The 26,792-nt window shown below is 44.8% G+C and overlaps 1 protein-coding gene across 3 annotated transcripts in view; it reads left to right on the top strand.

Annotated features, from left to right (window-relative positions):
• The first annotated feature begins 1,153 nt into the window (after positions 1–1,153).
• Positions 1,154–26,792, top strand: part of RELCH (RAB11 binding and LisH domain, coiled-coil and HEAT repeat containing) — a 292,769-nt gene continuing 267,130 nt past the window's right edge. For 2 of the 3 annotated variants that reach the window (XM_063922985.1, XM_063922987.1), the window contains exon 1: positions 1,157–1,763. In XM_063922985.1, coding sequence (XP_063779055.1) covers positions 1,244–1,763 — 520 coding nt within the window. In that variant the 5' untranslated portion in view covers positions 1,157–1,243. Of the gene's footprint in view, positions 1,764–26,792 lie in introns of all 3 variants that reach the window. The other variant, XM_063922986.1, reaches the window with a different exon arrangement.

The following is a 26,792-nucleotide window of genomic DNA, read 5'->3' on the forward strand; positions in this document are numbered from 1 at the left end:
TTCTTAAGCTGCAAGCCACAATCATCAAAATTATAACAAATAAAGGCTTGAAATATCTCAATTTGCATGCAGTGGCGTAGCCAGAACTTTGTGGGCCCCATAGCAACATTTTGAAGGGACCCTGTACCAATGTTTCTAGAGAAACCTCTCTGCAGCAGTTGTTAATTTGATGCCCTATAATAGTGCCCTAGTTCATTTTCTGAACCATAGTAGAGCCTTACCTAATGTTATGCCCCACAGTAGTGCCCTAGTTTCATTTATGAATCGTAGTAGTACTTAAGGTCATCCTACAGGCATGTAAAATTTCAGAGAACCCCAAATTCACATTATGCTATAATAACACATGTAACTGTGACAGGGAAGGTGGCCGCTCTCAGCTCTGGCCCCATAGCGGCTGCACTGCCTGCACCTATGGTAGCTATGCCCTTGTTTGCATGTAATTAGTCTATATAATATATTAGTTTCACCTTTTAAGTTGAATTACTGAAATAAATGAACTTTTGCACGATATTCTAATTTTCTGAGTTACACCTGTATATTAATACCTGCTACAGTCCTTACTTAGAAAATCAATTTATCTAGCTATCACCTTAGTGTGTATATATCTGTATATGAGATGTAGTCGTGTCTGACGGTCAGGAGACCGCCGGTCACAATCCCGACACCTACATCCTGAACCCTCACTATCCCGATGGTTGCCATGCTGACCAACAGGAGATTATTCCCAAGGGGCTTCGTTGTGCTCGCCTCCCACCCGTCGGGCATGTAAATGTCGGGATCCTGCAGTCGGTATTATGACCACAGGTCACGCTTACCCAACCCATATATATATATATATATATATATATATATATATATATATTTATTTATTTGTAAAGTGCAACGGAATATGCTGCGCTATATAAGAAACGGTTAATACAGAAATATATATATATATATATATATCTATCTATCTATCATACCTACGTATATACAGTGTACGTGTGTATATATCTATCTATATACAGTATATACATGTCCCTTAGTATCTCCCTTAGTATCTGGCTGTGTGCTTACTCTGCACACCTGTGCCCATGCATTTGGCAGCTGGGGATATGGGTAAGGGATGTGTATTATGCCAGTGCCTCCCCTGTGTGTGTGTGAGGCACAGACGTCAGGTGTCACTCTGTCCTCCTCCTCCCAGTATCTTGTCCTTGTCCAGTTTCTCGTCTCCTCCCCGCTTTGGTCTCCGCCTCATTACAAGATGGCGGCCCCTGCAGCAGGCTCAGGCCCGGGCGGCTCCTCGGGTGTCACTCCCGGTACCCTGGGTCCCAGTACCAGTAGTAGCAGCAGCGTGAACCCGTTTCTCAGCGACTCGGAGGAAGACGCTGAAGAAGAAGAGGAAGAAGAAGAGGAGGAAGACGACGAGGATAACGAGGAAGATGTGTCCCCATCAGACGCCCGTCCCGGTCCCCAGCTCTCCGCCCGCTACCTGTCGGAAGACAGCGAGCACCACCTGCTGCAGCCTGCCGGACACCGGCCCTGTGTACCGGCGGCGGGGGATCCGGGCCGGGTACCACTGGATGCGGTGGCGGCGCAGCTGCTGCGGGATCAGCTGCTGCTCACTGCTCTGGAGCTGCACACCGAGATGTTGGAGACCGGCAGGGAGCTGCCCCGGCTTCGGGATTACTTCTCTAACCCCGGCAACTTCGAGAGACCAGCGGCTGGGGCTCCCCCCGCAATCGGCATCTCCAACCCCAGCACAGGCGGCGGCGGACAGCTGAGTGAGTGACAGGGGGCGCGGTGCCTGTGTGCCTGGCATGTCAGCCTGCTGCTGCTGTGTGCGCGTTTCATTCATTTATTGCGGCAGCCTGTAGCAGCACACTGCCATGTATGCAAGGCCAAATGAATTGTTGTGGATCATTAGTGATGTGCCTGGACAGATACAGTGTTGCTGCCCTTCCCATGATGTCACATGTGCAGTATGTGTCATGTTAGTGTTAGGTGTGTGTATCCCAGGCTGGTGCACTGACATAGTGATAGCTAAGTGTATTTGTTTCAGCACAGCAGCTGAACCATATTGGTGCTGTCATTGTGTGTTTTTGTTTTTCCTCTCCATTTACCTATTGTGCAGGCATTGGCCATTGCTGTTTAGTTACATCTGCTGATGTAACTAAAGTGGATGAGATATGTAACCTTGAATTGTCCTGTAGAATCTGAATGTCCTATTCTGCTGCCATTATTTATAAATTATATGTTTATGGAAAAAGCAATACAATTACACAAATAACTGACCTGTAAGTAAGAAGTGGAAGTGCATACTGTATATTGTAGCGCCCAGCCTGCTATAAGATAGGCCTTTATATTTACTTCTTGCACAGGGCTAGTGCTGATGTCATAACTGGTGTTTATAGGAATTGCATGTGTTTTGTAGGTTGATGTATGGCCACAGTGTCTTATTTTTCTAATTTTTACATGGCGGGAGACACTATTCATGTCTGAAATCAGCTGTGGCCAGCTCTGCCAATCCTAGCTAGGAAAGCAATAGCTCAATATAAATGCTGACAAGTTGTGTTACATGTAAAAGATACTTATTTGTACGTGCAACTAATATGTTGTTAGTTACAACTTAAGGGTTGCTTAGGCATTTGAAAGGTTTCTGGAATCCTATTAAAATGAATAAAGAGGTGTTTTGAGAGCATATATGAAGCATTAGACCTGAACCCACTATCACTACATTTTTATTTTTTTTATTATTATTTATTGGTTCCTCTGTACTATAATAGGACTTATTAGCTTGAATAGAATTTTTCCATTAAAATGTTCTCCCTCACCATGTGACACTGTCATGCGTTAGGCATGCTGAAAGACCTTCAAAGTTGTTGCCTTTTTTATTTTTAAAGTTCTTTATTTTAATTTTACAGTGCATTAGTTTTGCCAATAGAAAGCACACACATCTTAATGACTTATTATTATCCCATCAAAGGAAATCATACAAAAAAGCAGCCTTTGTAGTACAGTTTGTGTTAGTGTACTGCTCCCCATGCCTATTACTAAAGATCATGTGCCACATTTACAGAATACTTACCAACATATAAACTGTGTTAGGAAATTGTGTGTGTGCCATTGAGAGGAGTTGGGTTCAGGATCCCGGTGGTCAGCATGCCGACGCTGGGATCCCTGCCGCCAGAATTCCGGCAGGAGGGTGAGCGCAATAAAGCCCCTTGCGGGCTCAGCCATAGGTTCTATTCTCACTCTATGGGTATTGTGGACACCCACAAGTGGGAATAGCCCTCAGCCCTCTGGCGGCATTCTGGCTGCCAGGATCCCGGCGTCGGTATGCTGACCGCTGGGATCGTGACTACGTCCCATTGAGAGGGTTTGGTTACACTACGTTTTGAGATGACTGAAATGTTGATGTGCCATGTCCGTAGGGGGAGGTAACACTACTGCTATAAACCTTTCTTTCCCTTCACTACAGTCCTTTGAGAAAAGTCCTACCTGCGGGGGCAATCTATTTTGAATACATGTGTGTGCTGCTTAACCACTTAACTGACCATTCCCCCCCCCCCTCCCCGAAAATCAATCAGAAATTGTCATCTTCTTATGTCATAAAGATTATGAAGTATTTTAAAAATATATTTAAATATTGTAAAAATGTGCCTGGGGTGTCTCACACCCATTCAGGTCCAAAGGTCCCAATTGTAAACTTACTTCCTCTCCCCATTGGTAATAGACCCCCGTGTAGGGGGTCTATAGATCAGATTAACAGCATCCCCCACACACCTCCTTAGTAGTAAAATATACTTTTTTTTTTTTTAATAACCCCTCCACCCCCAGTGTAAAATACCCCTATTTTTTTTGCATTATTTCCCCCCACCCAGTATCAAATTACTTTAAAGGGGTATTACCTCTCCCCTTCCACACATGCAGAGTGCAGTAGAATGTGTGTTGACGGGAGGTCACAAAGGTCCTCGCACTTTTGTCCACAACGCTTGTGCTCCATAATGTTGTATAATAGCATTCTGGGGTGAGATTCTGGCAGTGATGTCTGTATCTCCTATTTAAGAGTTGGGAGATGAGTACGGGGTTGCATGCAATGTGACTGTGTCGGCCAAAACCAAGCTGGCTATGGTTACACCACTTGTTAAGTGGTTAAATCAAGGCAGTTGGAAAATAATGAGACTTGTTCTTTTTTTATAACCTTGACACCGGTATCATTTTTTTTGCTGTAAGGGAAGGTGTATCAAACCTTTACAGGCTGTGTTTAGAAAATAAAAATGAACATGAGCTTGGTTGGTGCTTTCTCTTTCCAAGGTTTGATACATTTCCATCTTATCCTTACAGCACAATAGCAGGCCCTTGAAAACCTAACAACTCTTCTTTTTGAGGACACAATGTTAGTATTTGCTAGGGTGCATGACAAGACGGGGTGCATCATGTTTAGATGCCTTAAAATAAAAACTAAGACACCATATGCTTGAACTTTGTTCAGGCAATAAAATACACACCTTGCTTCCTTTCAAGAGCCATAGAAAGGAAAAACTGGATTAGGGACTTATGCCGACTTGTAACTTTTGTTGGAAGATTAGCACTGTGACTGAAGCTTTGTGGGTGGGAAGAAAAGGGGACTGGACTTGGAAAACTGGGAATACTTGGCCAACCCCAAAAAACTATTGACCGTTTTCTATATCTGCACCACATTTATAATGTGTCTTTCAGTGGTATAGATATGCTGCAAGAGCCTTCCATTTATGTCACTTTACCTTTATTGTTGTAGGTAAATAACATTCGACCGCATCATAAATGTCTGTAAATGCAGTGAAAAGACAATAGATAATTGAGAATGAATACATGTATATTTTATCATGTAAATATTCATATATACAGGTTGTAGATAATTAAACTTCACCTATTCCAAGCAGTCTACAGCAAAAACTACCTATCAGAATGTTGCCAAATTTTCAGTCCTCTTAATGAGGGTGGTCTTCAGTATGCCGACTGTCGGGATCCCGGCGCACAGTATACCTGCGCCGGAATCCCGACAGCCGGCATACCGACACTTTTTCTCCCTCGTGGGGGTCCACGACCCCCTGGAGGGAGAATAAAATAGCATAGTGCACCACCGTGCCTGCAGCAAGCCCAAAGGGGGCTCATTTGCGCTCGCCACGCTGTCGGTATGTCGGCGGTCGGGCTCCCGGCGCCGGTATGCTGGTCGCCGGGAGCCCGGCCGTCGGCATACCATACTACACCCTCTTAATGAGGCTATGGGAAGGAAATTTCATGACAAAATTTTCTTACAGGTAATTTTTTTTCAAATCTGAGCAGACCAAGAAAAAAAAATACTGATGGCTTATCTTTCGGGTGCCGCGATCATGTTAACCTGGGTCCAGGAACTTATCCTGGATTCTACATGTTATTGCCTGAAAACCAGGTTAATTTAATGGGTGAGGCACTAATTGAACAGCGTTAAATCTCAAGGCTACCTCGCTTTTTCTCCCCATTTAAATTATACGGACAATTTAATTCCCCCCAAAGTATTTTAATTTTATGTGATCTGGTACTGAGCTGTATTGTGATGCTAATGCCATCCAGTTTCACCATTTTACCACAGCAGAAAACTAATGGATGCTTCAGCTGATGGGTTCACTACGCCGGTATACTGAGCGCCGGGAGCCCGACCGCCGGCAAACAGAAGACCACCCCAGCTGGGTTCACTACGGCTGGCCGGCGGTCGGGCTCCCGGCGACCAGCATCCCGGCGCCGGGAGCCCGACCGCCGGCTTACCGACAGCTTGGCGAGCGCAAATGAGCCCCTTGCGGGCTCGCTGCGCTCGCCACGCTACGGGCACGGTGGCGCGCTACGCGCGCCACACTATTTTATTCTCCCTCTATGGGGGTTGTGGACCCCCACGAGGGAAAATAATTGTCGGTATGCCGGCTGTCGGGCTCCCGGCGCCGGTATACTGAGCGCCGGGAGCCCGACCGCCGGCAAACAGAAGACCACCCCAGCTGATGATATGCTTTTGTTGCATATTGTATTGTTTTTCTATTTTCTGTGTAGTGTTGTGCTGCATTAGCTATATACCATATAGGTTTTGGGGGAAACTAGTTATAGCTTTCAAAACTGCAGTATAAAGCCCTTTTCTTTTGTACCGGATGATCCTTAACCTATCTCTGTTTAATGAGGAGATCACACAGGGAATTGCGGTGCCGAGTCGTGGGAGCAGGGCAAAATGATGCAAATTTGTGTCTAGTGACTTGCAGTCCAGCCACGCCCCCCACAGCAGCAAGATGCATTTATTCTCCGGACATCTCCCGGAGAGGAGATTTTACATGTCTGCAAGTATGCCTATAGTCATGGGTGTATCTAGGGGTCTGAGCACCCCTGGCAAAGTAAGGGACTGGCGCCCCCCCCCCCCATATTTGAAATAGGGAAGGTGCGTGCAACTATGTGGTGTGTGTATATATGTGTTTATGTGTGTGTATATATGTATATATATATATATATATATATATATATATAGAAATAAAGTGCCACTTGTGGGATAAAATCCTAATAAAAGCCAGTGTGACTATAGTAGCAAAATGCACACAATCCCAATAGTATTCAAGCGTCACCCAGCCCCTAAAAGATACAGTACAGGTATATTTCTGCGATGTGTATATAGAAAAGAGAATAGGGGTACGGCGACCCATGGTCTTCAATATACTGTACACACGGCAAGATATTTTCTTACGATTTTGACTATATAGTCAAAATCGTAAGAAAAGTTAGTGCAGATCGCAAGGTGAAAGTCACCTTGTGATCCCGATTCTATGCCGATGCACGGTCCCGCGCGGTCGGTGTCGCAAGCCTAGATAGACTGTGCAGGCTAGTCAATTTTAACATCTCATAGAAAAGATAGTCAAAATTGACACTTAGCCAAAATCGCACATAGTCAGTATCGCAAGCACACTCATTATATGCTTGCGATGCCGACCTAGCCCCTGTCGCATAGTGAGAATCGGGGTTAGCCCTAATCTCACCGTGTGTATTCACCTTTAGAGAGAGAGAAATCCAGAGGCAGATCTTCTTACCAACCCCAGCAGAAGCCTGGTCCTGCAGCAGAGTTCACAATCGCATCAGCAAGCCGGGCAGCAGAACGTAGGCAGCTGAGGGGAATTGCTGGTTTCAACTACCAGGTTGCTGTCCTGACGGTGTCACGCGCTAGGAGAGAGGAGGAAGCCACTATGTCCGGCACCGTATTACAATAAAGAAAACTCTGTATAAACTACAGCTCCCAGCAGCCCTTGCTTCTGTGAGCTCCGGCAGCAAGGGCTGCTGGAAGCTGTAGTTTATGCAGAGTTTTCTTTATTGTAATGCGGTGCAGCGCCGGACCCCGGCGTCAATTACCGTGTCTGCTGCTGCTGCCTGCCAGGGGAAGGGGGACAAAGGTGCTGCCTCTACAAAGTGTATCTACCCACTGGCCGCGGGTGGCGCCCCTCCTCGGCTGGCGCCTCTGGCGAGTGCCATCCTGGCCAATGGGTAGATACGCCTCTGCCTATAGTGCAACACCTAAACACATGTTATTTACCATTTTCATCTCCTGTACTTTTAATGGAGTTCTCCAATTTCTAATGATTTAGTTGGTTACTTTGTACATGCCTTTATGGGGTTCACTACGGCTGGCCGGCGGTCGGGCTCCCGGCGACCAGCATCCCGGCGCCGGGAGCCCGACCGCCGGCTTACCGACAGCTTGGCGAGCGCAAATGAGCCCCTTGCGGGCTCGCTGCGCTTGCCACGCTACGGGCACGGTGGCGCGCTACGCGCGCCACACTATTTTATTCTCCCTCTATGGGTATACTGAGCGCCGGGAGCCCGACCGCCGGCAAACAGAAGACCACCCCCTTTATGTATCTTTAGTGGAATCTATACTGGAGCTTTATCTGTGGAACTTCCTTCTATACTATCTAGTGATATCTCTGTATAAACAAAGCTGTTAGGTTTATCACTCTCCCTTGGATACTAAACAACTCTGCTGGAATTTCTGCAGGAAAGCACGGAAAGTTGCTATAAATATAAAGCGTATTTAATTAAAATGCAATACTTGCGTGACTATGCCAAAACTGAAAGTGTTCTGAAAGCCCTTTACAACAAATGTAAATAAGCTACTAACACTGGATATTTAGGTTTTGAACACATTTACTGTCCTCGTTTACCCCATCAGTATGCTGAACATTTAATTTAGTGTTAGATGGGGGCATATGTAATAATAATTGTGGCAGTGCCGTGATTATTAAGTCTGTGTCACAAAAGACTTTTCATTTTTCTATAAAGTTTCCCCGCTGTGTGTAACTGTAACTCTCAGGCACAGGTAGCGATAACCACCGTCTCTGCAATGTACATCCAGGGCACATTAGAGGGGTCTAAAATAGCGAAAAGCAAAGCTTTGCAGAGTTTGGTATATAGGGTGAGAGCGTAGTCCCCATTGATGACAGTCGGGACTGCGGTCTGCAGTTGTGCAATCAGCCTTCTGTAGGAGGGTTCTGTGAAATCTTATGCAATAGGCTATTACTAGATGGTAACAATTCATAAAGTTATGCAGAAATGTCAGGTTCTACATAATTTTAGGGGAAAAAAACCACCTTGATAAATAGCCCCATAGGGGTATATGCAATTGCGGTCGAATTGCCGCAAATGTCGAAAAACGGGGCATTTTCGACACAAAAAAAATATTCGACAATGCAATACAGTACTTTTCGACAAAAAAATTGACTTTTCAGATTCGACTTTTTGAAATTCGACAGTTGACAAATTCGACATGTCTGCAATGGAAAATATGCGGCTTTTCGACAAAAGTATATTCAATTGAAGAATGTCTATTCGACAACAGTGCTTTTCGACAGTAATTTCGTCAATTTCATTCTGCCTCACTTTGCTGGCGGAATCTGATAAAAAAATGTAAAAACATGTTTTTTTGTGTTTTTTTTTTTTTATTGCTAATAGCATATCTATTTATATTAGAAGGGATTAGTACTTGGTTTGTCTATTAGGAGACACAACTATTATTTATATATTTTTTAAAATAATATTTTTTTTTTAACTGACTAAAATAGAGAGAGCATGGTTTTCAGTGGGAAGAAGTGGGAATGGGTTAAAATCAAGAGAAAAAAATGCGTGGGGTCCCCCCTCCTAAGCATAACCAGCCTCGGGCTCTTTGAGCCGGTCCTGGTTGTAAAATACGGGGAAAAAATTGACTGGGGATCCCCCGTATTTTTAGAACCAGCACCGGGCTCTGCGTCCAGTCCTGGTGCAAAAAATATGGGGGACAAAAAGCGTAGGGGTCCCCCATATTTTTAACACCAGCATCGGGCTCCACTAGCTGGAGAGATAATGCCACAGCCGGGGGACACTTTTATACCGGTCCCTGCGGCCGTCGCATTAAATCCCCAACTAGTCATCCCTGGCCGGGGTATCCTGGAGGAGTGGGGACCCCAAAAATCAAGGGGTCCCCCCCCCTCCAGCCACCCAAGGGCCAGGGGTGAAGCCCGAGGCTGTCCCCCCCCATCCATTGGCTGCGGATGGGGGGGCTGATAGCCTTGTGACAAATCAAAGAATATTGTTTTTTTTGCAGAAGAACTACAAGTCACAGCAAGCCTCCCCCGCAATCTGGTACTTGGAGAACCACAAGTACCAGCATGCGGGGGTAAAACAGGCCCGCTGGTACCTGTAGTTCTTCTGCAAAAAAAATACCCAAATAAAAACAGGACATGCACACCGTGAAAGTAAAACTTTATTACATACATGCCGACACACACATACTTACCTTTGTTCACACGCCGACCTCTGTCCACTTCTCCAAGTAGAATCCGGGGTACCTGAAAATAAAATTATTATACTCGCCTAAATCCAGTGTGTCCTGTTCTTTTTTTGTAATCCACGTACTTGGCAAAAAAACAAACCGCATACCCGATCCACGCACTGAAAGGGGTCCCATGTTTACACATGGGACCCCTTTCCCCGAATGCTGAGACCCCCCGTGACTCCTGTCACAGAGGGTCCCTTCAGCCAATCAGGGAGCACCACGTCGTGGCACTCTCCTGATTGCCTATGCGCATCTGAGCTGTCAGACAGCGCATCGCACAGCCCCTCCATTATAGTCAATGGTGGGAACTTTGCGGTCAGCGGTGAGGGACCCCTTTCAGTGCGTGGATCGGGTATGCGGTTTGTTTTTTTACCAAGTACGTGGATTACAAAAAAAGAACAGGACACAACTGGATTTAGGTGAGTATAATTTTATTTTCAGGTACCCCGGATTCTACTTGGACAAGTGGACAGAGTCGGCGTGTGAACATAGGTAAGTATGTGTGTCGGCATGTATGTAATAAAGTTTTACTTTCACGGTGTGCGTGTCCTGTTTTTATTTGGTTATTTTTTTGCAGAAGAACTACAGGTACCAGCGGGCCCGTTTTCTCCCCGCATGCTGGTACTTGTGGTTCTCCAAGTACCAGCTTGCGGGGGAGTCTTGCTGGGACTTGTAGTTCTTCTGCAAAAAACAATATTCTTTGATTTGTCACAAGGCTATCAGCCCCCCATCCGCAGCCCTTGGATGGGGGGCACAGCTTCGGGCTTCACCCCTGGCCCTTGGGTGGCTGGAGGGGGGACCCCTTGATTTAAGGGGTCCCCACTCCTCCAGGGTACCCCGGCCAGGGGTGACTAGTTGAGGATTTAATGCCACGGCCGCAGGGACCGGTATAAAAGTGTCCCCCGGCTGTGGCATTATCTCTCCAGCTAGTGGAGCCCGGTGCTGATGTTAAAAATACGGGGGACCCCTACGCTTTTTGTCCCCCGTATTTTTTGCACCAGGACCGGACGCAGAGCCCGGTGCTGGTTCTAAAAATACGGGGGATCCCCTGTCCATTTCCCCCCCGTATATTTACAACCAGGACCGGCTCAAAGAGCCCGAGGCTGGTTATGCTTAGGAGGGGGGACCCCACGCAATTTTTTTTACGGTTTTTTATCCATTTTTGTGCCGTCCGAAAAGTCGAATCCCGGACGCACTTATCCGTCAATTGGTCCGTTTTTCGACAGCTGGACTGTCGAATCCGTTTTTTATTGAATATGTCGAATTCCGGCACCCGCCGGCCGGAATTCGACGGTCGAATTGTGTCGAATTTAAAAACGGGCGAAAAAAAGACGCAATTCGCCCGGAATTGCATATACCCCATAGTCTTAAACTGATGAATGGTTACAAGAAGATGTAATGTAAATAAATATTATTTAAAAACTACAATAAAAAAATGACATTTGGGCTCCATTACTAAAATGACATTGTTAGTACAGATTAGTCCTTCCTTGTCCTTGCACACCAGGGCCCTGTAAGTGAACATTACAGTAAATATGTACTGAACATGATAAGATTTTCTAAAATAGTATTGTTACCACTTAACTGGCGAACTGTCTCTTTTTTTTTTTTTTTTTTTTTTTAACAATTGAATTACGTCAAGAACATATGTTTAAAACGTAACCAAAACATTTTTTTTTTTTTAAACATTTGTAAAATATCTGTTTTTCGAACATCGACCATAGGAACATTGCGACCATAACAACTTTAATTTCCCCAACAGTTTCTCATCCAACCAGCCGCCAGGTACAAACTGGGGGGGGGGAGGAAGTTTATTTGCATTTCTGGACGGCTGCTCCTCTGTGCAGCCACCGCGTGGGGTGTCCTGCAGTGCTGACCAATCAGTAGTGATCGGCAGCATGGCAGACACTGGGGGAGAGTGCAGGGATGCAGAGGGACTGGGAGGCCCGATGTGATTGGGGGCTGCTAAAATATCTTCAAACAGTCGGCCACTTTGCGACCAGGTCAGATAATACACTGCCTGGTGTGGTCGCAAACGATGGCACCATGACAGGTAAGTGGTTATGGTCTGCTATAGTAAAACAGTATCTTTTAGCTATAACCAAGTCAATTGCCTAGGTGCTGGATGTAAAGCAAGGTGCAGAACAAATTGTAAATCTATAACTCACTCAACTTGATTAGAAATACTAACCAGTATGACTACAGTTAACTAATGTGTCACAACTTGCAATCACATCTTAGTAACATGGTAGGGAAGTTAAGAAGAATAAATTTCCTCTAAAAATCACAGTCTCCTGATATAAAGATGGTCATGGTTTTGCCCTTCACTAGAACCAGCTATTACAGCATACTGTAATTGCGAAGTACAAAATCCTGTGTTAAGAATGGAAGAATTTAAGAGGGGTGGTTTTCTAATTCCAACCACTCATTAGCTAATGATAGTACCACATTGATATAGCCATGATATATTAGTTTGCCTGCACCGTGACCCTAATATGTTCTAGTTAGTACACCTAAGCCACGTGTTTTCTTGACCTATTTAGAACATCTTTAGCATAGATGGGATACTTAGACTAAATCCTTTTAGGGAATTGAAAGAGCATGGTAACATCAAACGTAGCAGTTACGAGTGATAGTGTCCATCCGTCATGCAGTATTGTGAAGAAAGAAAAAAAGAAATCGCAATATAAAACATAGTCATGTAAATAAAAAACACAAACACAGTGCAGTAGATAAATCTAATTGGGTTTGTACTATGAAATGTGTAGTAGCAGTACAATGATTGAAGGTGCCTGAAAAGGCATGGCTGTGCTACAGGAGGAAAAGCTTATCCATGTAATAGCCGTCACACAGCGTTCTAGACTGTCTCTATATGTAACAGGAAGAGATTTACACATGTTGTGCTTATTTGTTTTACCTCTCCCCACTTTAAAGCTATAAAAAAATAAAAAAAAATATATATATTTTTTATTTTATTTACATATTTTAGTCTGGATTACTGTAAGAGTATAAATGTAGCTGTTCTTTTCCCCACTTTTTAACTTCAAGCTGTAAGTATCGTGTGATTACCATGGCTACCACAGTCACATGACATATGACGTAGTGAGCAGAGAGGCTTTATAGTGTTTCTTTTAAAGCATGCTTTTCACAACACTATTCTCCAACTCCTTCCCGTTCATCACAAACATTTAGTGTGGTCTGTGACTCTCATTGGGCGTGATTCAATTCGAAGACAGTTGAATTGCGCATGGAATTAGCTCCTGGGGCTATTCAGTACAGTGCTCTGTGACACCCGACGACAGGATTTCTTCTCCCACCCTTGGAGGGTTGCGAGCAGAAATCTTACGAAAGTGCCGGCGCTATGCAGATTTCTGCCCTTAGCGTGGCGGAAACAGCATTGCGCCGAGCACTTTAGTCAGAGAATGCTGGTTCTCCTGATAAAACACCCCAATTATCCCAGGAGAACAGAGATTCTCCCACTTGCACTGCACTGTATTGACTAGCCCTGGGAGCTAATTCCTGGCGCTATTCAACTGTGTTTGAATTTGTGCCCATTAAGAGCAAGCTTGAGTACTGAAATCCAAGTACTTTAAATCCCAGAGAAACATTTTGCACATAGTGTACTGCAGTGGTTCCCAAACTTTCTGGAATCATGGCGCCCTAGAGTATCAGCACTTGTTTCATGGCACCCATAGGATAAAAAGTTTGTTACTGATATATTTGGAAAAAATATATAAAAATAAGTAAACTTTCCCTACCTGTCATCCTTAGGGTCAGTTATGTGGTGGTGTACAGTTTTGCTGCTGATTGTCCACGTGATTTATGATTGGCAGCCACCAGCACTGGTTTTGCTTATCACTTTCATAAATAATTTGATTTGGTCCTTGACCAGCTACCCAGGGCACCCCCGCAAAAGCTTTGCGGCACCCCAGTGTGCCACAGCACACAGTTTGAGAACCCCTGGTATACTGTATTATAGGAGAAGATCATTGTATTTATGGGGTATATTCAACTGAAGTCGAAACTGCCGTCATATCGGAAAGACGCCAGTTTTCGACTTTTTCAGGTCTGAAGGGGTTCCGACCTATTCAATCCCCGGCTTTTTTATCCGACAGGTCGGGGAATTCGACTTGTCGGAAAGCATGTGGACTGGCGGAATAGCTGCCGATCCGCATGCTTGTGTTAGAAACGGGGCCAAATCTGACAGGTTTTGGCCCCGTTTCCGACCATCTCAATCCGACTTTAAAAAAAAGTCTGATTGAGATGAGGGAGCTGAGAGGACTAGAGGGGGGAGAGCAGCGGCTACAGCACAGCATATGCAGGAGGATGTGGCACAGCCGCCGCTTACGGCAGCGTCCACTCGGCTCCAGTAAGTGAGGTCTCGCTTGCTGGAGTCGGGTGGATGCTGCCGTGAGGTCTGGCGGTGGTGCCACATCCTCCAACGCTGCTGTAGTGCTGCTCTCCCCCGTGTCCCCGCTGGTCTCCCCCCTCTCGTCGTCTCGGCTCCCTTATCTCAATCCGACTTTAAAAAAAGTCGGATTGAGATGGTCATTGAATAGCCCTTGTCGGATCCATTCCGACAAATGCATGTCGGAATGGATCCGACTTCAATTGAATATACCCCTATATGGGGAATTCCAGCTTTACACTCTTAACACAGACTAGACTATGTAAATCTTTAATAAATATTTGAAAATACCCATGGGGTTTAGTGTTAGGTGGCAGATCCTGCAGATGTGTGTTCTCTGCTAGTTACCCTTATACTCTTAAGGGGGGTACTCACGGAGCGATATTCTAAGCAATCTGACTAGATTGCTTAGAATATCAGCATGATCGCTCCGTGTGTAGCCCCCTCAGCGATAGCGATGCGCGGCCCCGCACATCGCTATCGCTGCTGCTAGATTGGCCTGGGTGAAATGAGCGGCCCCCCGTCTCCCCCCGCACGCTCAGCACAGATCGCGCTGTGCTGAGCGGCAGGAAAGATGCGGTTCGCTCAGCACACATCTCTCCTGCATCGGCCCGTGGGTACTGGGCTTTATTAAGAGTAACCAAATAGCAGGATGTCCTGCTTTCTGTTTTTAGACAGAAATGCAACAGAGTTCACATTTTATTTAATTAAATTACATTACTAATTTCCTGATGAAGAATGACTATTGTGTCCTACAATGTTTATGCATTGTCTTATGTCCTTAAATTGTTGAGTAAAAATCTTTTGCCAAATGCTATTTTACAGGACTGGTATTATTATATCCCTAACATGCCAGAAATCATATATATTTAATGCAAAAGTAAAAAGTATTTTGGCAGGTGTAATACATACATGTTTTTTTTTTTTATTCAATATAAAACATGTTTGATTGCACAGAATATAAACAATATTTACCTTGTATTTCATGTCTCTGTATGTTTTTTGTTCTCGTCTTATTCCGCTCAGTGTACAGCACCGTGTAATATGTCAGCGCTATAAAATATATTTGAGTCAAATAAACTCAGTTTGTAGCATCTGCATTTTATTTTCTATGAAAGTAGTGCAGAACTGTGGAATGTTTTGCCAAGTAGCGTAAATCTGTTTTCTGGAAAGTAGTTTTTAAATGTTCAGGCTTTTCCCCTTTATGAACAAACTTTAAGCATGAGAAAATTTAATGTCAAAGCAGGATAGAAAAAATAAATTAATAATAATAACCATAATATATCTCTCTCTCCTAAAAACAAAAAAACAAAAAAAATTCAATCTAGGATTATCTTCAGTCCTGGTAGCAAATTGCATTTGTGTATGTTATGTACACGACTGAAACAACATGTCCAATGTAAACCTGTTTGACATGTATTTGTCATTTGCATTTGGGAGATAATTGAAGGTTACTTCATTTGCTTCAGTGTATTTAATTTTTATTAAAAGCGATAATTGGAGCAGCCAGTGTTTAGAAAACATTAACACCCCTACAGCGCTGAGCAATGTAATTTATTTTCAGACTCCGTTTTGTGCATCATACTAGCGTTAATATGACAGTACCACATACAGTATGGATTTGACACCAGTGGGTGCGTTATCATTGCGTGTCACTTTATTACAGTATGTTATGAAGCACACAGAATAAATAAAGGCTTGGGCACTAACAAAAGGCGATAGTGAAAGTGAGTAGCATTTAATCAACAAACAGTCTAATACAGTGTGGCAACCTTCTTTGGAAACACCTGCTTGTAGTTGTGTAGTCTGAAATAAGCAGCAAAGGGTAAGAAGAGGCAGAGTGGTGTACTATTCATAGTAAAGTCATTTGTAATTTGCTTATTCATAATTAAAAGTGAATATAGGCCCCCATTCAGTATGGATGCAAATGCGATCCTTAGAAATGCAAATGCTGTAGGAGGTGTTACACACCACTTTGCTGCATTTGCAATCGCAACACTGCTACCGCAAGTCATACTATGGGATCAAACATTGCAACCCTCAGTCATCAGGCTGTCCATCGCAGGGCGGCTTGCGAGGCTAAGAAAACTGCGTCACGCAATGTAGTCCTTTAAAATGGGGGCAATGCCAGACGCCTCTATCCCTCCCCTTCCCTCAAATGCCTGTATCTGTCAATCAGGCAGAGGTGCTCTCAATACTGCGATGTGATCGCAGGACCTGTTCTGCACATGCGTAGTTTCTTGATTATCTGGAAACTGCGCTGCATACTGAATGAGGGCCGTAGCTATCTGAACCCAAGGACGACAACATCCGTGGGGGAAATGTAATAAGGTCTGGTTTTGTCTTGTAATTGATTGCCCGTATTTTTAAAGTGGCAATCTTGTCTGAAATCCTGGACCTTGGTAAACTCTGACCCTATGCCGAAACTGCAGAGTTTGCACACATTTCTTTGCACAAATGTCAGCCCCGCGGCTACTGACAGTCTAAACTGAGCATCAATTGAATTGCTCAGTTTGCGTCCCCTGGTGGTAGCTGTGGGGTAAAACAATTAAATCAGCCTCTTATGCTGCTTTCACATCGCAAAACCTGCTTTTGAAACGGTTCTTTAAACGGTTCTTAAAACGGGTCTGTGCAGTTAAACCCCCTTCACATCGCATGTTGTAACCAGTATATTACCATTTCATTACCGTTTTGGTACCTTTCACACTGAACCCGTTTCACCCATACAAAACAGTGGTTGTCATTTTTAAATGTTTATTTCCTGCTTCTGCCTGATGAGATCACACATGGAGACAGCCTATCACCTTCTGGGGCTTGCAAATACCGTTTCAGACCCTTTCACACTGCACAATTAAACGGGTCTGAAACGGGTAGGACCCTGCTTTTTTACCGTTTCAAAATACCGGTATTTTGTAAACTGTACATTGAAGGTGACCCTTTCACATCGCAGCTCAAACCGTTTAGGAAGCCAGTAAAAACGGCAAATTACCGGGTACAAGCTGCGGTGTGAAAGGGGTATTAGTGTATTATATCAAGTCAGGCATAAATAATAACTAATAATTAAAATGTATACCCAAAATAGGCTGGAGTTCTGTTTCTAATATGGCTCCTGAGACTGCCTGTACTACCTTAATCACTTGGAAGAGGATTTTATTCAAGCAATAGAAGCATAGAATAACTGTAGTGCATAATGTTATAAATATGTTATTGATATATGTATATTTTATTATGCTATTATTGAGATATATTTATAGCATACTATAGTTAGTTACTACCTAAGAAGCTTGTACTGACAAGTTGAATCTATAGTCTTTTCTCCCATCTTTATTCTATCAACTTTCTCCAAGTTGGTAGAACCTCTCTTAAAAATATCATGGTGCCTTGAGCCGGGCATGTGGCGAGTAGAAATGTGTGAAAAGTCTGGGGATTTTGGCTCTCTAACCAGGACTTTAGATGGGTTTATCTGCTAAATATGTACCCCATCTATTTGAGTGCAATAATTAATGCCCACCAGGAACAATCGAATTGCCACATAGAGCGCCTTTATTATCTTGGCATCCAAAAGAATTGACCCTGCCCCCCTAATATTTGTCCAGTGTGTCGCACATCATTTTGAATGCCTTTACGGCAAGCAGTAACGATACTTTATAAGTATTTGGTAGATTACTAAAGCTTGTGGTAGAGCGGCACTTTGCACTGTGTGCCAGGGATGTGCGGTGAGCTAAATGGCTCAGGAGGCACTGACTAGCACCAGAGCCAGATTTACACACAATACATGAGCCAGATGGTACATGTGGAGGTTATACACAGGTGCAGTAGTATAAACTCCTGGAAATTTGGTGAGGTTTGATCAGAAATGTGTGGAAAAGAAAGGTACTGCCGCACCTGCCATAGACTTTTTACTCCAGAGCTTTGACTATAAAAATGATTAGAGTAATACAAAGAAGATATTTCAAACATATTCTTTTTGATTTTCATATACTTTATACAATCAAAACTCTGACGTATACGTTAGTATGACAGGAAAGGCTCTGACTCGCCTGCCTCACACCAGTGCACGTGCGTTTGCCCTGAGGTTGAGGATCTAGTTATCTGCCAACTGCAGCTTTCATAATTGAAGAAAGTTGATCTGTAACTAGGTAAATGCAACTAAACAAATGAATAGCCAGGCTCATGCTAGGAACCAAATATGGTAAGACAGCTCAAGGATTTTTTATTTTTTTTTACTCTGCCCAGACGTTTCCTTTAGCTCCGTGGCTGAAATTCAGTAAAGGGCACATGTTCTTGTGCTACTGTGACTTGCGTTATTTGCTGATACGGGGAACAGCATCTTGTAAGTATTGTACCATGGATTAAAGTAGGAATAGTTAGAAAGCATGAGTTATATAACCAGCCTGTGTAAAGACAAATAGCATTCTTTTGTGCCTCACTAATTGTCTTAAATGTGATTGCTTTCATGTCGCATCTTAAAATATCTAGTTCCAACAGTAACATTCAATTAACGTAATTTTTAATCAGTAATTTACTGCCTAATTGTAATATGTAATGGGCCTTAGGAAATAGTTTGATATACAGGTTGAGTATCCCATATCCAAATATTCCGAAATACGGACTTTTTTGAGTGAGAGTGAGATAGTGAAATCTTTGTTTTTTGATGGCTCAATGTACCCAAACTTTGTTTAATACACAAAGTTATTAATAATATTGTATTAAATGACCTTCAGGCTGTGTGTATAAGGTGTATATGAAACATAAACGAATTGTGTGAATGTAGGCACACTGTTTAATGCACAAAGTTATAAAAAATATTGGATAAAATGACCTTCAGGCTGTGTGTATAAGGTGTATATGAAACATAAATGCATTCTGTGCTTAGATTTAGGTCCCATCACCATGATATCTCATTATGGTATCTAATTATTCCAAAATACGGAAAAATACGATATCCAAAATACCTCTGGTCCCAAGCATTTTGGATAAGGGATACTCAACCTGTATATACATTCTCATAGTAAATCCTACCTACCTTGTCTAACATAAATTTACTCTCTACATGTGGGATTCCAAGTATCCATCCCACACACAATAGTTGTAAAGAGCAAGTTTGTCCCAGGTCTCAATCAGCTTTAGCTTCTATCCCCAGATACTGAGAAACAGAAGACATTTACACCTCACAGCTGCAGCTTGGTAGAATGGTGCAGTAGGTCAGAAGAACCGAACTGGCCAAAAAAAAAAGTTGCCTACCCGCTCATACTAATTCAATCAAACAACCTTTAATAATAATAATAATAATAATAATAATAATAATAATAATAATAATAATTTCTCTTACGTCCTAGAGGATGCTGGGGACTCCGTAAGGACCATGGGGTATAGACGGGCTCCGCAGGAGACATGGGCACAGAATTTAGATGGGTGTGAACTGGCTCCTCCCTCTATGCCCCTCCTCCAGACCTCAGTTAGATCCTGTGCCCAGAGGAGACTGGATTCACTGCAGGGGAGCTCTACTGAGTTTCTCTGAAAATACTTTTGTTAGGTTTTTTATTTTCAGGCAGCACTGCTGGCAACAGGCTCCCTGCTTCGTGGGACTGAGGGGAGAGAAGCAGACCTACTTTACTGATAGGCTCTGCTTCTTAGGCTACTGGACACCATTAGCTCCAGAGGGTCGGAACACAGGTGTCGTCCTCGCTGTTCGTCCCGGAGCCGCGCCGCCGTCTTGCTCACAGAGCCGGAAGATAGAAGCCGGGTAAGTATATGAAGTAAGAAGACGACAGAGGCGGCAGAAGACTTCAGATCCTCAGAGGTACCGCGCAGCGGTCGCGCTGCGCGCCATTGCTCCCACACACACACACACACACACACACAAGGCACAGCAAAGGTGCAGGGCGCAGTGGGGCGCCCTGTGCAGCAATAATTACCTCACCTAACACTGGCACCATTGTTAGATACTGCGGAGGCAGTATATTATAAAACCCCCGCCAGTATAAAAAAATGAGCGGGACCGAAGCCTGTCGTCGAGGGGGCGGGGCTTAATCCTCCAGCACTAACCAGCGCCATTTTCTCCACAGCATGCTGCAGAGAAGCTGCTCCCGGACTCTCCCCTGCTGAACCAAGTAACAGGGGACAAAAAACGAGGGGGGGGCACATTTATTTGGCGCAAATCATATATAGAAAAAAGCGCTGTACAGGCTGCGACTGTGTTTTCAGTGTCTAGTGGCGCTGGGTGTGTGCTGGCATACTCTCTCTCTGTCTCTCCAAAGGGCCTTATTGGGGGGCTGTCCCCATATTCATATATCCCAGAGTGTGTGGGGGTGTCAGTACGTGTGTATCGACATGTCTGAAGCGGAAGGCTCGTCTAGGGAGGATGCAGAGCAGATGGTGGTGGTGTCTCCGTCGGCACAGCCGACACCGGATTGGTTGGATATGTGGAATGTTTTAAATGCTAATGTGACCTTATTACATAAGAGATTGGACAAAGCAGAGTCCAAGGAAAAAGCAGGGAGTCAATCCATGCCTTTGACTGTGTCACAAGGCCCTTCAGGGTCCCATAAACGTCCCTTTTCCCAGATAGACACTGATTCCGACACGGATTCCGACTCCAGTGTCGACTATGATGATGCAAGGTTGCACACAAGGGTGGCCAAGAGTATTCAATATATGATTATTGCAATAAAAGAGGTTTTGCATATCACAGTCCTGACACGAGGGTCTGCATGTTTAAGGAAAAGAAACCTGAGGTAACGTTTCCCCCATCTCATGAGCTGAACGCTTTATTTGAAAAGGCTTGGGAAACTCCAGACAAGAGACTGCAGGTTCCCAAGAGAATTATTATGGCGTATCCTTTCCCCTCACAGGACAGGTTATGGTGGGAATCCTCGCCCACGGTGGACAAGGCCTTGACGCACTTGTCCAAAAAGGTTGCATTACCGTCCCCGGACACGGCAGCCCTCAAGGATCCTGCGGATCGCAGACAGGAAACTACCTTAAAATCAATTTATATGACTACGGGTGCCCTGCTCAGACCGGCCTTAGCGTCGGCATGGGTGGGTAGCGCGATTGCAGCATGGGCAGATAACTTGTCATCTGACATCGACACCCTAGATAAAGATAGTATTTTGTTGACCTTTGGTCACATTAATGACGCAGGGTTATATATGAGAGAGGCTGCGAGAGATATTGGGCTTTTGGGTTCAAGAGCCAATGCCATGGCAGTTTCTGCTAGAAGGTCCCTGTGGACCCGTCAATGGACAGGTGATGCTGATTCAAAGAGACATATGGAGGCTTTGCCTTACAAAGGTGAAGTTTTATTTGGGGAGGGCCTTGCGGACCTGGTTTCCACAGCTACCGCGGGTAAGTCTTTTTTGCCTTGCGTACCCCCACAGCAAAAGAAAACACCTCAATACCAGATGCAGTCCTTTCGGTCGCATAAGTTCAGAAAGGGTCGGGGCTCTTCCTTCCTCGCCAGAGGTAGAGGGAAAAGAACACCAGCTACGGCAAGTTCCCAGGAACAAAAGTCCTCCCCGGCCTCTACAAAATCCACCGCATGACGCTGGGGCTCCGCTGAGGGAGTCCGCACCGGCGGGGGCACGTCTTCGGCTCTTCAGCCAGGTCTGGGTTCAGTCGGGTTTGGATCCTTGGGCGGTAGAAATTGTATCCCAAGGCTACAAACTGGAGTTCAAAGAGGTTCCTCCACACCGATTTTTCAAATCGGCCTTGCCAGCTTCTTCCCCAGAGAGGGAAATAGTTTCAGCTGCCATACAAAAGCTGTGTCAACAGCAGGTGATTATCAAGGTTCCCCTAATGCAACAGGGGAAGGGGTTTTATTCAACCCTGTTTGTGGTCCCGAAGCCGGGTGGCTCGGTCAGACCAATTCTGAATCTAAAATCTCTGAACCTATATTTGAAAAGGTTCAAATTCAAGATGGAATCTCTCCGGACAGTGATCTCCAGCTTGGAAGGGGGGATTTTATGGTGTCACTAGACATAAAGGATGCATACCTTCATGTCCCCATATATCCGCCTCATCAGGCGTACCTAAGAATCGCTGTACAGGATTGTTATTACCAGTTTCAGACGTTGCCGTTTGGGCTTTCCACGGCCCCGAGAATTTTCACCAAGGTAATGGCGGAAATGATGGTGCTCCTGCGCAAGCAAGGAGTCACAATTATCCCATACTTGGATGATCTCCTGATAAAGGAGAGATCGAGAGATCAGTTACTGAAAAGCGTGTCTCTCTCCCTGAGAGTAATACAACAACACGGCTGGATTCTAAATCTACCAAAGTCGCAGTTGGTTCCGACGCCTCGGCTGTCATTTCTGGGCATGGTTCTGGACACGGAAAAAAAGTGGGTTTTTCTCCCGACGGAAAAAGCCCAGGAACTCCAGAACATGGTCAGGGACCTGCTAAAACCAAAAAGAGTGTCAGTTCATCAATGCACTCGACTATTGGGGAAGATGGTGGCGACCTACGAGGCCATTCCGTTCGGCAGGTTCCATGCGAGAACTTTTCAGTGGGACCTTCTGGACAAGTGGTCGGGGTCCCATCTACAAATTCATCAGAGATTAAGCCTGTCCCCCAGGGCCAGGGTGTCTCTCCTGTGGTGGCTGCAGAGTGCTCACCTTCTAGAGGGTCGCAGGTTCGGCATTCAAGACTGGGTTCTGGTGACCATGGATGCGAGCCTCCGAGGATGGGTAGCAGTCACACAAGGAAGAAATTTTCAAGGAATATGGTCAAGCCAGGAGGCTTGTCTACACATCAATGTGCTGGAATTTAGGGCTATATACAATGGCCTACAACAAGCAGAGAATCTTCTTCGCAACCTACCAGTTCTGATTCAGTCAGACAACGTCACAGCCGTGGCGCATGTAAACCGCCAGGGCGGGACAAGGAGCAGAGTAGCAATGGCAGAAGCCACCAGGATTCTTCGCTGGGCGGAAAATCATGTAAGTGCTCTGTCAGCAGTCTTCATTCTGGGAGTGGACAACTGGGAAGCAGACTTCCTCAGCAGACACGATCTCCATTCAGGAGAGTGGGGACTTCATCAAGAGGTCTTTGCAGAGATAACAAGTCGTTGCGGACTTCCTCAAATAGACATGATGGCGTCACGCCTCAACAAAAAGCTTCGGACGTATTGTTCCAGGTCGAGGGACCCTCAGGCAGTGACGGTGGACGCACTAGTGACACCGTGGGTGTTTCAGTCGGTTTATGTGTTCCCTCCACTTCCACTCATCTCCAAAATATTGAGAATCATAAGACGAACAAGAGTGCAGACAATACTCATTGTTCCAGATTGGCCTCGAAGGGCCTGGTATTCGAATCTTCAGGAAATGATCGCAGAAGATCCGTGGCCTCTTCCTCCCAGGGAGGACCTGTTGCAACAGGGCCCCTGTGTGTTTCAAGACTTATCGCGGTTACGTTTGACGGCATGGCGGTTGAACACCAAATCCTAGCTAGGAAAGGTGTTCCGGGGGAAGTCATCCCTACTCTAATCAAAGCTAGGAAGGAGGTAACGGCGAAGCATTATCACCGTATCTGGAGGAAATATGTTTCTTGGTGTGAAGCTAAGAATGCTCCTACGGAAGATTTTTCAGCTGGGTCGTTTTCTCCACTTTCTAAAGACAGGTGTGGATATGAGCCTTAAGTTAGGCTCCATTAAGGTGCAGATTTCGGCCTTATCTATATTCTTTCAGAAGGAATTGGCTTCTCTCCCAGAAGTCCAGACTTTTGTAAAGGGAGTGCTGCACATCCAAACTCCTTTTGTGGCACCGTGGGACCTTAACGTGGTGTTACGGTTCCTTAAATTACACTGGTTTGAACCTCTTCAAACAGTGGAGTTAAAATTTCTCACTCGAAAAGTGGTCATGTTGTTGGCCTTGGCATCTGCGAGGCGGGTGTCCGAATTGGCGGCAAGAGCCCCTATCTGATTTTCCATGTGGATCGAGCGGAGTTGAGAACTGGTCCTCAATTTCTGCCTAAGGTGGTTTCGTCGTTCCATATGAACCAACCTATTGTGGTGCCTGTGGCTACGGGTGACTTTGAGGATTCTAAGTCCCTTGATGTAGTCAGGCACTGTTTGTCCTGTATGCGGCCAACAAGGTTGGCGCTCCTGCTTCTAAGCAGACTATTGCTCGCTGGATCTGTAACACGATTCAGCAGGCTCATTCTACGGCTGGATTGCCGTTACCAAATTCGGTAAAGGCCCATTCCACTAGGAAGGTGGGCTCTTCTTGGGCGGCTGCCCGAGGCGTCTCGGCATTACAGCTTTGCCGAGCAGTTACTTGGTCTGGTTCAAACACTTTTGCAAAATTCTACAAGTTTGATACCCTGGCTGAGGAGGACCTCATGTTTTCTCAATCGGTGCTGCAGAGTCATCCGCACTCTCCCGCCCGTTTGGGAGCTTTAGTATAATCCCCATGGTCCTTACGGAGTCCCCAGCATCCTCTAGGACGTAAGAGAAAATAAGATTATAACACCTACCGGTAAAACTTTTTCTCCTTGTCCGTAGAGGATGCTGGGCGCCCGTCCCAGTGCGGACAATTTCTGCAAGGCTTGTATATAGTTGTTGCTTACATAAGGGTTATGTTACAGTTGTGATCAGTCTCTGGCTGATGCTGTTTTGTTCATACTGTTAACTAGTTTGGTATATTCCATGTTGTACGGTGTGTATGGTGTGGGCTGGTATGTATCTCGCCCTTAGATCAACAAAAATCCTTTCCTCGTACTGTCCGTCTCCTCTGGGCACAGTTCTTTAACTGAGGTCTGGAGGAGGGGCATAGTGGGAGGAGCCAGTTCACACCTGTCAAAGTCGAAAAATATTGTAATGCATATGCCCTGTCCTAACCCCATGCACATGCCCGCTGCTCGTGCACTCAGTCCGCCGTGCGTGCACATATCCGCAATTTGCGTAGGATCGCTCCGGCGATCATGCGCGTGATATGGGTATTTACGGCGGAGTTTGTGAGCGCGTAGAGGGTTATTATAACATTACATATTTAACCCAAATAGTGCATTTTTTACCCATAGTTCCCCTACACCACATCAGCGAGTATCAATAGTTTAAACAGTTCCAGGACTAAGGGATTCGCCTTTGCATGATAGGAAGGGTCAGATACAGGTTGGAAGGTGATGTCTAGTATCCAGCTGTAGGGTATTTTAAGGGTAACATTCCGGTGTTGGTTAGAGAAAGATCGCATGTTCCAGCGTATAGTTATGTGCAGAAGTAGAATATAGATATTAACTGTATTTACTGTATATTATGTATGCGGCGGGAATCCGGAGGATACCACCCACAAGAGCAGTTGGGGAAAGACATCGCCCATCTATTCAAATCAACCTATGACCTCTTCTGTAATGAAAAGACACATCTCTGTGTCCAATGGACAATGATATTACAGTGACCATTGTATTGTGTATGTAAGTTGTGTATAAAAAGCCCATTGTTGCCTGGCCGGTCAGAAGACTCTGAACGCTTTCTATCTGACTAGTGGAGGACCGGCCGGGTTGCGCTTGCGAACATTCTCATGTATGTACATTCTCTGTAGCCATTATTCTGTTTAGATTTATCTTGTTAGCCTGTAGTGTATGATTTGTACTGTTTTACCTTTTGGAATAATCCACGGTGGCCTTAGAACCCTGTGGTTTCAACTACAAATCGGTGTTGTGTCTTCACTTTCCTTCAAGGGTTTTAAAGTGTATTTATCTGTATAAGGTGTATAAGTATTGATAAGGTGTACGCACTGCGGGTACTTTATACCGTCAGCGCTACTTAAGGTTTAAGGTATAACATCGTTGCAGTACTTTGTTGCTAAGGGTTTAAAGTGTAATCATGTCATTGCATTGTATCACTATCAAGGTTTAAAGGTTATCAATTGTGTGTGCGCACGCTGTGTGTACTCTGTACAGTCAGCGCGGCGTGTGTGCGCCAAGTACGTACCACGTGCGGGACTCAGTACGCAAATAGAGTACAAAGTGCGTAGCACGTGTATTCAGTCTAGCGGCCATAGCGGCTCCACGGTAATAGTGTATCTAGAAGTATAGCTTTATGGTTTAAGATAATATCGACATTATCACACCCATCTAAAGTCTTAGAGTGCCCATGTCTCCTGCGGAGCCCGTCTATACCCCATGGTCCTTACGGAGTCCCCAGCATCTGGACTAGGAGAAAAAGATTTACCGGTAGGTTTAAAATCTTATTTTTATTTATATAGCGCTCTTTATCCAGTAAGACTCAAGGCACTTATACAGATTACATTACAGAAACAATACAGAACAGAAAGGCTTTTCATAAAATACATAGCGCATGGAGATATTGTAGGGACAATTTTGAATAAGCACGGTTAAACGGGAAAGTCTTCAGTTCATTTTTGAAGGATTCTAGAATGGGGGCCTCTTAAACTGTCTGGGAAAGTAAGTTCCATAGAGTTGGAGCCACATGGCTCAAAGCTCAACCTCCAGATGAATTACGGGAGATTGTAGGTACTGCTAATACGCCTTCATCTACAGATCGCATTAGTCGAGTGGGGCAGTATGGAATCAGAAGCTGCTTCAGGTTTCTTGGTC

This window comes from Pseudophryne corroboree, chromosome 5 (assembly GCF_028390025.1).
Source record: "Pseudophryne corroboree isolate aPseCor3 chromosome 5, aPseCor3.hap2, whole genome shotgun sequence".
NCBI classification, from domain to species: domain Eukaryota; kingdom Metazoa; phylum Chordata; class Amphibia; order Anura; family Myobatrachidae; genus Pseudophryne; species Pseudophryne corroboree.